The following is a 15,012-nucleotide window of genomic DNA, read 5'->3' on the forward strand; positions in this document are numbered from 1 at the left end:
TTTTATAACCGATTGAATATTTAAGTGTAGCTAGTGTTTTATCATACTTTGAAATATTATGGTATTTTAAACATTACCATAGTCAAGAATCCGAAGCATTGAGACTTAAAAAGCTATTACTTTTTAAAAAGTCCCGGTCATTTTTTGTTTCTTTCCGTTCAGCGACAGAAGTTACGTGAAATCATCCTCCAGCAGCAACAGCAGAAGAAGCTGGCAGGTCGACAGGAGAAAGGGTCACAGGCCCCAGGAGCAGTGCCTCATCCGGGGCCCCTGCAGCACTGGCAGCCGGAGAGTGCCAGCCAGGCTTTTACTAGGCCTCCCCCACCCTATCCTGGGAGCATCGGGTCCTCCATTGGCCCTCCTCTAGGACCTAGATATGCTGCTTTCCCAAAAGACCCGCGTGGACCCTGTACTCCTGATGTTACTGGTATGGGGATGAGACCTCATGGATTTAGGTAATGCGTTTAGTTTCTTGACATTTAAATAGCTAATAGAAGGGAATATGCACGACTGAAATTATTTTGTTTGGGACCATTTTTTAATTGTATAGTTAATTTACAATGTTGTGTTAGTTTCACGTGTACAGCAAAGGGATTCAGTGTCATATATATATATGTGTGTATATATATACATATGTATATATATACTTTGAAATTACTCTTAATCAAGAAGTTTATGCTGTTTTTTACTTTTTGATCCCTTTGAGATATGATCAACGTTATTTTTCACTAATGAGAGGTCGTGGGTTTTTCTTTAAACCCCTCAGTACCCAACAGAGTGTAAAAGCACTCCCTTTGTTATTAAATACTGACTGTACTAGCCTTACGTCACAGCCACAGCGATGGAGTTTATCCTACCAGTCAAACCTTTAAAATGTAACTGCCCTATTCCTTCAAAGCCTACTGTGATGTGATGAGTGAGAATTATTCTGTCCTTAGATTTTTAATTTTAATTTACATGGTAAATATTTGTGGAAATTTCAAAATTGAAAGGATGTTTTCCTGTAGGAATTTTCTGTGATGAGTGGTTTCCATCTTTGAAGTGGCTAGTAGAACAATCAAAGCCAAATGTAGGCCTGAGTTATAATAAGGATTATATTATAACATAATAATATTTCTTTAACATATGCTTTTCATTTTATCAGGTATAGTTTTTAGTCTAATACCTACCTCCATGTTAAAGGTTTACCCTTGTTTTCCTTTTCTCTTTCTCCTTTTGCCTGTTGCTATTTTTTTGTTGTTTTTTTTTTTTTGGAAAAAATTACATTACAATTTTATTATTGTAAGCAAATTAAATTCCAAAGGAAATACTTTTAGAAACAAAAAGGTTGGAATTTTGGAGTCAATCTTCAGATTTTTTATGGTAATCCTGGTAGGATTTTTAAAGATTGTCAGACATACGCAGTCTGCTATCTTTTTTTTGTTTCTTTGTTTCTGCTTTATAACAAAGTGAATCAGTTATACATATACATATGTTCCCATATCTCTTCCCTCTTGCATCTCCCTCCCTCCCACTCTCCCTATCCCACCTCTCCAGGCGGTCACAAAGCACCTAGCTGATATCCCTGTGCTATGCGGCTGCTTCCCACTAGCTATCTACCTTACGTTTGGTAGTGCATATATGTCCATGCCACTCTCTCGCTTTGTCACAGCTTACCCTTCCCCCTCCCATATACTCAAGTCCATTCTCTAGTAGGTCTGTGTCTTTATTCCTGTCTTACCCCTGGGTTCTTCATGACATTTTTTTTTTCTTAAATTCCATATATATGTGTTAGCATATGGTATTTGTCTTTCTCTTTCTGCCTTACTTCACTCTGTATGACAGATTATAGGTCTATCCACCTCATTACAGATAGATCAATTTCATTTTTTATGGCTGAGTAATATTCCATTGTATATATGTGCCACACCTTCTTTATCCATTCATCCGATGTTGGACACTTAGGTTGCTTCCATGTCCTGGCTACTGTAAATAGAGCTGAAATGAACATTTTGGTACATGACTCTTTTTGAATTATGGTTTTCTCAGGGTATATGCCCAGTAGTGGGATTACTGGGTCATATGGTAGTTCTATTTTTAGTTTTTTAAGGAACCTCCATACTGTTCTCCATAGTGGCTGTACCAATTCACATTCCCACCAGCAGTGCAAGAGTGTTCCCTTTTCTCCACACCCTCTCCAGCATTTATTGTTTGTAGATTTTTTGATGATGGCCATTCTGACTGGTGTGAGATGATATCTCATTGTAGTTTTGATTTGCATTTCTCTAATGATTAATGATGTTGAGCATCCTTTCAGGTGTTTGTTGGCAGTCTGTATATCTTCTTTGGAGAAATGTCTGTTTAGGTCTTCTGCCCATTTATGGATTGGGTTGTTTGTATTTTTGTTATTGAGCTGCATGAGCTGCTTATAAATTTTGGAGATTAATCCTTTGTCCGTTGCTTCATTTGCAAATATTTTCTCCCATTCTGAGGGTTGTCTTTTGGTCTTGTTTATGGTTTCCTTTGCTGTGCAAAAGCTTTGAAGTTTCATTAGGTCCCATTTGTTTATTTTTGTTTTTATTTCCATTTCTCTAGGAGGTGGGTCAAAAAGGATCTTGTTGTGATTTATGTCATAGAGTGTTCTGCCTATGTTTTCCTCTAAGAGTTTGATAGTTTCTGGCCTTACATTTATGTCTTCAATCCATTTTGAGCTTATTTTTGTGTATGGTGTTGGGGAGTGATCTAATCTCATACTTTTACATGTACCTGTCCAGTTTTCCCAGCACCACTTATTGAAGAGGCTGTCCTTTCGCCACTGTACATTTCTGCCTCCTTTATCAAAGATAAGGTGACCATATGTGCGTGGGTTCATCCCTGTGCTTTCTATCCTGTTCCATTGATCTATCTTTCTGTTTTTGTGCCAGTACCATACTGTCTTGATTACTGTAGCTTTGTAGTACAGTCTGAAGTCAGGGAGCCTGATTCCTCCAACTCCGTTTTTCGTTCTCAAGATTGCTTTGGCTATTTGGGGTCTTTTGTGTTTCCATACAAATTGTGAAATTTTTTGTTCTAGTTCTGTGAAAAATGCCATTGGTAGTTTTATAGGGATTGCATTGAATCTGTAGATTGCTTTGGGTAGTAGAGTCATTTTCACAATGTTGATTCTTCCAATCCAAGAACATGGTATATCTCACCATCTATTTGTATCATCTTTAATTTCTTTCATCAATGTCTTATAATTTTCTGCATACAGGTCTTTTGTCTCCTTAGGTAGGTTTATTCCTAGATACTTTATTCTTTTTGTTGCAATGGTAAATGGGAGTGTTTTCTTGATTTCACTTTCAGGTTTTTCATCATTAGTGTATAGGAATGCCAGAGATTTCTGTGCATTAATTTTGTATCCTGCTACTTTACCAAATTCATTGATTAGCTCTAGTAGTTTTCTGGTAGCATCTTTAGGATCCTCTGTGTATAGTATCATGTCATCTACAAACAGTGACAGCTTTATTTCTTCTTTTCTGATTCGGATTCCTTTTATTTCCTTTTCTTCTCTGATTGCTGTGGCTAACACTTCCAAAACTATGTTGAATAAGAGTGGTGGGAGTGGGCAACCTTGTGTTGTTCCTGATCTTAGTGGAAATGCTTTCAGTTTTTCACCATTGAGGACGATGTTGGGTGCGGGTTTGTCATATATGGCCTTTATTATGTTGAGGAAAGTTCCCTCTATGCCTGCTTTCTGGAGGGTTTTTATCATAAATGGGTGTTGAATTTTGTCGAAAGCTTTCTCTGCATCTATTGAGATGATCATATGGTTTTTCTTCTTCAATTTGTTAATATGGTGTATCACGTTGATTTGCGTATATTGAAGAATCCTTGCATTCCTGGGATAAACCCCACTTGATCATGGTGTATGATCCTTTTAATGTGCTGTTGGATTCTATTTGCTAGTATTTTGTTGAGGATTTTTGCATCTATGTTCATCAGTGATATTGGCCTGTAGTTTTCTTTCTTTGTGACATCCTTGTCTGGTTTTGGTATCAAGGTGATGGTGGCTTCATAGAATGAATTTGGGAGTGTTCCTCCCTCTGCTATATTTTGGAAGAGTTTGAGAAGGATAGGTGTTAGCTCTTCTCTAAATGTTTGATAGAATTCGCCTGTGAAGCCATCTGGTCCTGGGCTTTTGTTTACTGGAAGATTTTTAATCAGAGTTTCAATTTCAGTGCTTGTGATTGGTCTGTTCATAGTTTCTATTTCTTCCTGATACAGTCTTGGCACGTTGTGCATTTCTAAGAATTTGTCCATTTCTTCCAGGTTGTCCATTTTATTGGCATAGAGTTGCTTGTAGTAATCTCTCATGATCTTTTGTATTTCTGCAGTGTCAGTTGTTACTTCTCCTTTTTCATTTTTAATTCTATTGATTTGAGTCTTCTCCCTTTTTTTCTTGATGAGTCTGACTAATGGTTTATCAATTTTGTTTATCTTCTCAAAGAATCAGCTTTTAGTTTTATTGATCTTTGCTATCGTTTACTTCATTTCTTTTTCATTTATTTCTGATCTGATCTTTATGATTTCTTTCCTTCTGCTAACTTTGGGGTTTTTTGTTCTTCCTTCTCTAATTGCTTTAGGTGCAAGTTTAAGTTGTTTATTCGAGATGTTTCCTGTTTCTTAAGGTGGGCTTGTATTACTATAAACTTCCCTCTTAGAACTGTTTTTGCTGCATCCCATAGGTTTTGGGTCGTCGTGTCTCCATTGTCATTTGTTTCTAGGTATTTTTTAATTTCTTCAGTGATCACTTCATTGTTAAGTAGTGTATTGTTTAGCCTCCATGTGTTTGTATTTTTTACAGATCTTTTCCTGTAATTGATATCTAGTCTCATAGCGTTGTGGTCAGAAAAGGTACTTGATTCAATTTTCTTAAATTTACCAAGACTTGATTTGTGACCTAACATATGATCTATCCTGGAGAATGTTCCATGAGCACTTGAGAAAAATGTGTATTCTGTTGTTTTTGGATGGAATGTCCTATAAATATCAATTAAGTCCATCTTGTTTAATGTATCATTTAAAGCTTGTGTTTCCTTATTTATTTTCATTTTGGATGATCTGTCCATTGGTGAAAGTGGGGTGTTAAAGTCCCCTACTATGAATGTGTTACTGTCGATTTCCCCTTTTATGGCTGTTAGTATTTGCCTTATGTATTGAGGTGCTCCTATGTTGGGTGCATAAATATTTACAATTGTTATATCTTCTTCTTGGGTTGATCCCTTGATCATTATGTAGTGTCCTTCTTTGTCTCTTCTAATAGTCTTTATTTTAAAGTCTATTTTGTCTGATATGAGAATTGCTACTCCAGCTTTCTTTTGGCTTCCATTTGCATGGAATATCTTTTTCCATCCCCTTACTTTCAGTCTGTATGTGTCTCTAGGTCTGAAGTGGGTCTCTTGTAGACAGCATATATATGGGTCTTGTTTTTGTATCCATTCAGGCAATCTGTGTCTTTTGGTGGGAGCATTTAGTCCATTAACATTTAAGGTAATTATCGATATCTATGTTCCTATTCCCATTTTCTTAATTGTTTTGGGTTTATTATTTTAGATCTTTTCCTTCTCTTGTGTTTCTTGCCTAGAGACGTTCCTTGAGCATTTGTTGTAAAGCTGGTTTGGTGGTGCTGAACTCTTTTAGCTTTTGCTTGTCTGTAAAGGTTCTAATTTCTCCATCAAATCTGAATGAGATCCTTGCTGGGTAGAGTAATCTTGCTTGCAGGTTTTTCTCTGTTGCTCTGTTTTGTATTTATTTGTAAATTGCCTTTAGTTTTTTCTAGAATGAGGTACAATATAAATAAAAGTATTTGTATAATTTATTCATTTACTGAATCTTTGCAGATAATGCCTATCATTCTTTGTCTTACTACCCCCAGTCCTCATTCCTTTCTAGCAAATAATAGGTTAACCTGTCCAGGCATCATGCCTTTGTCTTCTCATCTGCAGAGGCCTATAAAGTCTCTCTAGTACACTTCATTAGACGTCCTGCCTTCATTCAAGCATCCCCCCAAATCAGCTTCCTCCGTATCATAGCCTCCCTACATATAGAAGAAAGAAATGGACTCCTTTGCAACTCCAGTCGTATCTGCTGATTTCTAAGCACCTGATTCCATCTGCTTGGTGGCTTTGCTTTGTCTTTGTCTGTGTTATCTGTTAGATCATATGCCTTTAGAGCTCGGATATGGTATTTATTATAGGGTACTTGGCAAATATTTACTTGCATATAGATACTTTATAAGTAGCTGCTAATGGTGATTATTTTCTTTTTGCTACGTCATTGTATTTGGCAACATTAATTTTGTATCTGCGTTTAATCTAAAACTTTTCCTTTTTATCAACCTAACTCAATTCAGAATAATACTTTATATTGACGATATGCTTTTTTAATGTCTTCTTTTAGATTTGGATTTCCAGGAGGTAGTCACGGTACCTTGTCAAGTCAGGAACGCTTCCTTGTACCTCCTCAGCAAATACAAGGATCTGGAGTTCCTCCACAGCTGAGAAGATCTATGTCTGTAGATATGCCCAGGCCTTTAAATAACTCACAAACGAATAATCCAGGCGGACTTCCTCCACATTTTTCGCCACAGAGCCTGTCAGTTCAGCAGCACAACATACTGGGCCAAGCATTTATTGAATTGAGGCACAGGACCCCTGATGGAAGGCCTCGGATGCCCTTCCCTGCTTCTCCTGGCAATGTTATAGAGGCACCTTCTCATCCAAGACATGGAAACTTCATTCCCCGGCCAGACTTTCCAGGCCCTAGGCACACAGACCCCATGAGACGACCTTCCCAAGGTCTCCCTCATCAGCTGCCTGTGCATCCAGATTTGGAACAAGTGCCGCCATCTCAGCAAGAGCAGAGCCACCCTGTCCATTCATCTTCTGTGGTCATGAGGTCTCTGAGCCACCCCTTAGGTGGTGAGTTTTCAGAGGCCCCTTTGTCAACATCTACACCAGCTGAAACAACATCTGATAATTTGCAGATAACCACCCAGTCTTCTGGTGGTCTCGAAGAAAAGCTTGATTCTGATGACCCATCTGTCAAAGAACTAGATGTTAAAGACCTCGAGGGGGTTGAAGTCAAAGACTTAGATGATGAAGATCTTGAAAATTTAAATCTCGATACAGAGGATGGCAAGGGAGATGAATTGGATACTTTAGGTAATTTGGAAACTAATGATCCCAACCTGGATGACCTCTTAAGGTCAGGAGAATTTGATATCATTGCATATACAGATCCAGAACTTGACCTGGGAGATAAGAAAAGCATGTTTAACGAGGAACTGGATCTTAATGTTCCAATTGATGATAAGTTAGATAATCAGTGTGTATCTGTTGAACCCCCAAAAAAGGAGCAGGATGACAAAAGTATGGTTCCTTCTGATAAACATTCTCCTTGGAAAAAATCCACTGTCAGCAGTGAGATTAAAACAGAAGTACTGTCTCCAGATTCTAAAGGGGAAACCAAATGTGAAAGTGAGAAAAGTGACGAGGGTAAAGATGCTGTTGACGCTCCCTGCCCACAGGCCCCTGCTCAGACAGACGCGAATGATGGGGAACAAGCTTCTTTGCAGTCCTGTGATGCAGATCTACTTGAGAAAAGAACTAATCGAGAAACGGCTGGCTCCAGCACAAGTGTTCGTGGGTCCACTCAGCTGCCTGCTGAAGGTGTGATAAACTCTTGCAGCATACCTGGATCAACTCCAGTTCTCTCAAGTCTACTTGCTAATGAAAAATCTGATAATTCAGACGTTAGGCCATTGGGGTCTCCACCACCAACTTTGCCGGCCTCACCGTCCAGTCATGTGTCAAGTTTGCCTCCCCCTCTAATGACACCGCCTGGTCATGCTTTGGATAATACCTTGAATTCTAATGTGACAGTAGTCCCTAGATTAAACCATACTTTCCCTCAGGGTGTGCAGGTGAGTCCAGGATTCATTCAGGGTCAGCCAGCAGTGCATCGCAGTTTTGGAACAGGAAAGCCTGTGAATCAGACTGTACCTCTGACAAGTCAGTCTGCTGCCAGTGGCATGTCTGGGCCCCAGCAGCTGATGGTCCCTCAGACGGCCGCCCAGCAGAATAGAGAGAGGCCCCTCCTTCTGGAGGAGCAGCCTCTACTTCTGCAGGACCTTTTGGATCAAGAAAGACAAGAACAGCAACAGCAAAGACAGATGCAAGCCATGATCCGTCAGCGGTCTGAACCGTTCTTCCCTAATATCGGTAGGAATTCCTCGGAGTTTCAGAAATAATTACTGTGGGCATGGGGTGGGATGCAGTGCTTACAAGATTTGTGTATTAAATTACATGTGGACTAGAGCACTGAGGGTTGTATTTCTGTTCCTCCTTCAGCTTTGAAATGAACGTGATTAAGAGTTTTAGATTCCTCCCAGGTACATCAAGAGATTCAAAACTCTGAGTTTCAGACTTTCTCAAGTCTGTCTTTTATGGGATTGTTTAATAGAAATAAATCTTTTTTAGTTCCTGACTTCTAACCATTATTACCATGTATTTTCAGAGTCACTGAAAGGTGAATTTAAAGCAACTCTGCTAGGAGTAAACTTCTTACTGTCCTATTATGCACAATGAATGCTTGGCATTTTTTTTTTTGTTATATGAAGCTCTTTAACTTCCAATAGCTTACTAATTTGGGGAACGCCCCCCCCCCCAATAGAACAGCAATGCAGTAAAAAATACCTGAGTGCCTCTAAGAGAAAGAATTAGCAATCAAAGGACACATGTCCAAGGAATGCTTTCTTCTAAACAGTAAAACTGACCTTCTGTCCTTCGTACATTACCAATTCCATCATATTGGTCCATTTCTTTTTTATTTATATGCAAAGAGGTCTTTTGTCAGTAGCCTATGTTTCTTGTAAGAAATTGATACATTTTTCTCATAAAGAGCAATAACCAATTTAGTGGAATTCCTTAGTATTGGTAATAACTGCAAATTCTCATTCATGAGGGAACATTACTAAAGAAGCAATTCTGCTTAGAATTGTGAAAGTTTGGGTGAAAGGAATTGCATTGCTTTAGATTACTGGTATAATCTCTCTTACATTTGACAAGCACCTTGTTTTGATTCTTGCAGTACTAACGTATTAAAAGTGTGGATCACTTAGGTGGGATTAAATTCAGGATGAGGTTCTTGCCATCTCATAATTCCTTCCTTACCTGGTATAGGACCTATAAGAGTGATTATTAAATAATAAGGAATAAGAGTCTGTAAGTTACATAATGTTTGTGATAGTTATGTTACCTTTTAGTGTCACTTGAACCAAATACTATGAAATAAGTAACTTTAAAATATATTTCTCCTTTAGATTTTGATGCAATTACAGATCCTATAATGAAAGCCAAAATGGTGGCCCTTAAAGGCATAAATAAAGTAATGGCACAAAACAATATGGGCATGCCACCAATGGTTATGAACAGGTAGGTGAAGATGTTTCTCATTCTTACTGTGCATCAAGAAGTGCATGCAATTATTACTGGTTACTAGAAGGAGCGTATAGTAACTCAAAACTTGTATTCTAGGAATATGAACAATAAATATTTCAGTTGGTTGTGATGTCAGCTGAATATGATCAAATGCAAAATGCTGTACAAATGTAAAGGTTAAGTTTCCATTCGTTTCAGGGTAAACATAATAAAACATCATAGAATGGTTTGAAAGATTGACTTGATTAAGCAGGAGATCCAAAGTATTGAAGTGTATGCCTGTTTGCATACCTTTAGAATAGTTAATGCTACCCAGAAGCTGCATGGGACAGAGTTGCTTCATCCTGAATAGGTGAGGATGGAAGGATAGGCAGGAAAACAGAAAGTAAACTGTTCTGTGCTGAGAACAAAAGGTAGTTTATTTCAGCCTGGGACTATTTTTTATTCCATCAGAGGACATTTGAAAGTTAGCATTTGGAAACTTTGTAAGCCTTTCCACTATTAGCAGAAAAAATGGAAAATTATACATTAGAAAAGATTATGAGTTATTTGAGTATCTGGATTTCTGAAATTAGGTATTTACACCCCCTAAGGGGTATTAAATAACCACAGGTAGTGTTTCTTAAGTTTTGCTCATGGACCATCATCAGAATTATGTGGTAGTTTTTTTAAAAAATGCAGGTTCATTTACTCAACCACAAACCTACTGAATCAGAATATCTGGAAATGGTGCTTGTATGTCTGTAGTTTTAGTGAGCGCCATGGGCAATTCTTACGCACATTGCTGTTTGAGAACCTCTTTCAATAGAGTAGGCATAGAGCCTCAATTTAGCTTAATTATCTTGTTGAATGTGGATGATTATGGAATTGAATATGAAATCTACATGAATTTATGATAAACATGATCTTTCAAATAAATTGGGAATCCTTAAAGGTGCTTTGTTGAGATACTTTGGAAATGGTTAAGCATTTTGTTTGTTTGTTTTTTAAATTAATTTATTTATTTATGTCTGCGTCAGGTCTTTGTTGCTGCGCACGGGCTTTCTCTAGTTGCGATGAGCGGGGGCTACTCTTAGTTGCGGTGCGCAGGCTTCTCATTGCGGTGGCTTCTCTTGTTGCGGAGCACGGACTCTAGGCACGCGGGCTCAATAGTTGTGGCTCGCGGGCCCTAGAGCGCAGGCTCAGTAGTTGTGGCGCACGGGCTCTGCAACATGTGGGATCTTCCCGGACCAGGGATGGAACCCGTGTCCCCTGCATTGGCAGGAGGATTCTTAACCACTGCATCACCAGGGAATTCCAAGAAGCATTGTTGAGATCAAAGAAGAGATTGTAGTTTCTAGTGATTTTCATTATTTTATTATTTTTTTTTAAATACATTTGATGTGTTTCTTAGTCTGTTGCAGCTGTTAACCTTAGCGATGTTCAAATTGACCATTCTTGGCAGTGAGAGCTTATTCTAGAAGGCTCCTCAGTTTTTTAAAAAAAATTATTTAGTTTTGGCTGCATTGGGTCTTCGTTGCTGCACACGGGCTTTCTCTAGTTGTGGTGAGCGGGGGCTACTCTTGGTTGCAGTGCACGGGCTTCTCATTGCGGTGGCTTCTCTTGTTGCAGAGCACAGGCTCTAGGCATGCGGGCTTCAGTAGTTTTGGCTTGTGGGCTCTAGAGCGCAGACTCAGTAGTTGTGGCACACAGGCTTAGTTGCTCCGCGGCATGTGAGATCTTCCTGGACCAGGGCTTGAACCTGTGTCCCGTGCACTGGCAGGTGGATTCTCAACCACTGCACCACCAGGGAAGTCCTGATTTTCATTATTGCACAATGTCTATTAACACTATTTCTGTGTCACGGGGCTTCCTAACTTTTTTATGTCTTGAACTTTTTTGACATCCCAGTGAAGCCTGAACTCCTCAGAATATTTTAATGCAAAACCAAAAACATTGGTTTTACAGAGGAAATCAATTATATTTGAAATATAGTTAACTTAAATATAAAAGTTACAGCATATGGTGCTTCTCTAATGCATTAATAAATTTGGCAGTAAGTCTAATAACTACCATAATTTCAAAATAGTGATGAACTTAAATGACCTATTAGGTATGTGCAACAACTTTTGCTATGAAAATAATGCGAGTTCTATTGGTGCAAAGTCACAGTAGTGCTGATAATATTGTAGTTTGCTGAGCATAGTCAAAATAGAAGGGAATGCTAAATTTAATTCTGTACGTACTTTAAAATATGCACCTGAGAATCGGAACCCCTGCTCCTTCAGCATCATGTGTATATCACTCAGGTACACTGATCTGTTAGTCATCAGGTGTGTTGTTAGCCCTTCTGCTGAGCACTTTGAAGAAGTAGAGGTGATGGTCCTTCCTTCAGGCGGTGTCATAAGTTGACTGAGGGTGATAGCCAGTGAGTGCTTTTGGGATTATGAGATTATTCCACACCAGGGCTGTAGTGGAGCCAGGGGGTAACAGATGAATCAAAAGCTGAGTAAAAAAATTAAAAAGCATATGTTCCAAATGATGGTAGTACTCAGATATTAAGGTACAGTGTTTGATAAATAATTTGCAAAATATAATCTTGTTATGTTGATGCATTTGGTAATTCTAGGGGCAGTGTTTTCATCAAAGCAGTAACGTTTCTGTGAAGTATTTAATTAGAGTAAGTAACGTTTTGCCAGATATTTTGAACCATATAGACTTTCTCTTGGTCAGTGACCAGGTGTTGCTTTGCTTTAACATTTAGATATAAAAATGTATGAAACTTTTTTTTCTTTTTATTTATTTTTTTCACATCTTTATTGGAGTATGAATGCTTTATTTACAATGTTGTATTAGTTTCTGCTGTACAACAAAGTGAATCAGCCATATGCATACATATATCCCCATGTCTCCTCCCTCTTGAGCCTCCCTCCCACCCTCCCTATCCCACCCCTCTAGGTGGTCACAAATCACCGAGCTGATCTCCCTGTGCTGTGCAGCAGCTTCCCACTAGCCATCCATTTAAAAAAATGTATGAAGTCAGAATGGCCATCATCAAAAAATCTAGAATCAATAAATGCTGGAGAGGGTGTGGAGAAAAGGGAACCCTCTTGCACTGTTGGTGGGAATGTAAATTGATACAGCCACTATGGAGAACAGTATGGAGGTTCCTTAAAAAACTATAAATAGAACCACCATACGACCCAGCAATCCCACTACTCAGGCACATACCCTGAGAAAACCATAATTCAAAAAGAGTCATGTACCAAAATGTTCATTTCAGCTCTATTTACAGTAGCCAGGACATGGAAGCAACCTAAGTGTCCATCAACAGATGAATGGATAAAGAAGATGCGGCACATATATACAATGGAATAGTATTCAGCCATAAAAAGAAATGAAATTGAGTTATTTGTAGTGAGGTGGATGGACCTAGAGTCTGTCATACAGAGTGAATTCAGTCAGAAAGAGAAAAACAAATACCGTATGCTAACACATATATATGGAATCTAAGAAAAAAAATAAAAGGTCATGAAGAACCTAGGGGTAAGACGGGAATAAAGACACAGACCTACCAGAGAATGGACTTGAGGATATGGCGAGGGGGAAGGGTAAGCTGTGACAAAGCGAGAGAGTGGCATGGACATATATACACTACCAAACGTAAAATAGATAGCTAGGGGGAAGCAGCCTCATAGCACAGGGAGATCAGCTCGGTGCTTTGTGACCACCTAGAGGGGTGGGATAGGGAGGGTGAGAGGGAGGGAGATGCAAGAGGGAAGAGATATGGGAACATATGTATATGTATAACTGATTCACTTTGTTATAAAGCAGAAACTAACACACCATTGTAAAGCATTTATACTCCAATAAAGATGTTTAAAAAAATGTATGAAACTTCTTAATTAAGATACATCTTTTGTTTTAGGATGCAAAAAGTTTTTGTAAGCTACCAACTTTTTTTTTTTTTTTTTTTTTGCGGGCCTCTCACTGTTGTGGCCTCTCCCGTTGCGGAGCGCAGGCTCAGCGGCCATGGCTCACGGTCCCAGCCGCTCCGCGGCATGTGGGATCTTCCCGGACCAGGGCACGAACCCGTGTCCCCTGCATCGGCAGGCAGACTCTCAACCACTGCGCCACCAGGGAAGCCCCCAACTATTTTTAAATAAAGATTGGAATAAATAGTTTTAGTACATAAATTCTAAGAAAATTGTCTTCATTATATTTTTCATCTAAAAGGCTTGAGTTAATTTTAAGGTATAATGAGACATATAACAGCGTGGAACCTCTGGAACAGCCTCATTGACATCGCTGCCCCACTCATCACTGTGGGGAAAGTTACTTAATCTCTCTGAATCCTCCTTTTCATCAAAACTAAAATGAGGGTAGTAAGAATCCACACTTCACAGAATTGTGTAGTGAGGTTGGGACACAAAAAACAGGGCTTTAGTAAATGTTTTTGATGAGGAAGACACTGCCATTACTCTTCTTCCCTGGAAGAGAAAATTGTTAAGCACTTAAAAATAATGTTAGTTCCAAATGCTTCTCATTTGATGCTTAGTACTTCCTTTTCACAGGTTCCCCTTTATGGGCCAGTCCGTGACTGGAACACAGACTGGTGATGGCCAGACTCTCCTTCCACAGGCAGTTACTCAGGTACCGCTGCTTGTAACTAGTCACTTAAGAATGCACGTTTTCCTGTGTCTCTCGCTATTCTTTATGGTGAGGCCTCTTCCAAAAAATAGTAGAAGTCCTAGAACACAGCCAGGATGTACCAATATTATCAGCTCAGCAGAAATAAAGACATTTTATTATTTTTTAAGGGAAAGGCAAAGTTTAAAAATTGACAATTTCTGAAAAGGATCTACATTTTTAAGGGTAGAAGGTCACTTGGAGGGAAGCCAAATGCTTAGGGTTTGGGGGTTTGCTTTTATTTACTTTCAACCCCACAGAGATATTTTCATGTCCTGCATTTTAGAATTCATTCATTACATTTAAATGTAAAACTGCTATAAAATGTAGAAAATAATGATTATAATCATTTTATTTAGATACAGATAGTCATGTTCTACAGTTTATTCCTTGGAATAATTTAGTTTTTGAAATATTTACTGTTCACAATAATCAGCTTTAAAAAGTGTAAATATTTAGTGTCAAGCAATATCCAGGAAAGTAGAACTGCTCATTTCATATTGTGTTTTCTTCTTTTTCTTTTCAAGTATCTGCCAGGGTTGGGGGAGGAAAGAGAGAAGCTGCCTATTTTCTTTATGTCTTTCTGGCACTTTCTTCTTTACCCTGCCGGTTAATGCTTCAGGTTTATTATGCTGATAATTGTATTCTTTTGATTAAAAAAGAGAGACCATCTGACACAATGGAAAAGCATAGGCTTCATAGCTGAGTTTTAAAATAATCTGAGTTCCACTATGAGTTTATTGTGCAACTTTGGGCATATTTTTTAACTTCTGTTTCCTGATCTGTTAAATGTTACACCACCTGCTTTGCAGTATTATATGGTTTACATGTAGTGTATTCTGGGTGCTGGTATCATTTTTAGACATTACCTTATATACAGCTC

At 38.6% G+C, this 15,012-nt stretch overlaps 1 protein-coding gene across 10 annotated transcripts in view; it reads left to right on the forward strand.

Moving 5' to 3' along the window:
• KMT2C (lysine methyltransferase 2C) overlaps positions 1 to 15,012 on the forward strand; it is a 293,409-nt gene that overhangs the window by 246,218 nt on the left and 32,179 nt on the right. For all 10 annotated transcript variants that reach the window (XM_027101436.1, XM_027101438.1, XM_027101443.1 and 7 more), the window contains 4 exons: positions 163 to 455; positions 6,421 to 8,243; positions 9,344 to 9,455; positions 14,015 to 14,093. In XM_027101436.1, the coding sequence (XP_026957237.1) occupies positions 163 to 455; positions 6,421 to 8,243; positions 9,344 to 9,455; positions 14,015 to 14,093 (2,307 nt within the window). The remainder of the gene's footprint in view (positions 1 to 162; positions 456 to 6,420; positions 8,244 to 9,343; positions 9,456 to 14,014; positions 14,094 to 15,012) is intronic.

This window comes from Aethalodelphis obliquidens, unplaced genomic scaffold (genome assembly GCF_003676395.1).
Source record: "Aethalodelphis obliquidens isolate GAN/ISIS:26980383/991018 unplaced genomic scaffold, ASM367639v1 scaffold5, whole genome shotgun sequence".
Lineage (NCBI taxonomy): Eukaryota > Metazoa > Chordata > Mammalia > Artiodactyla > Delphinidae > Aethalodelphis > Aethalodelphis obliquidens.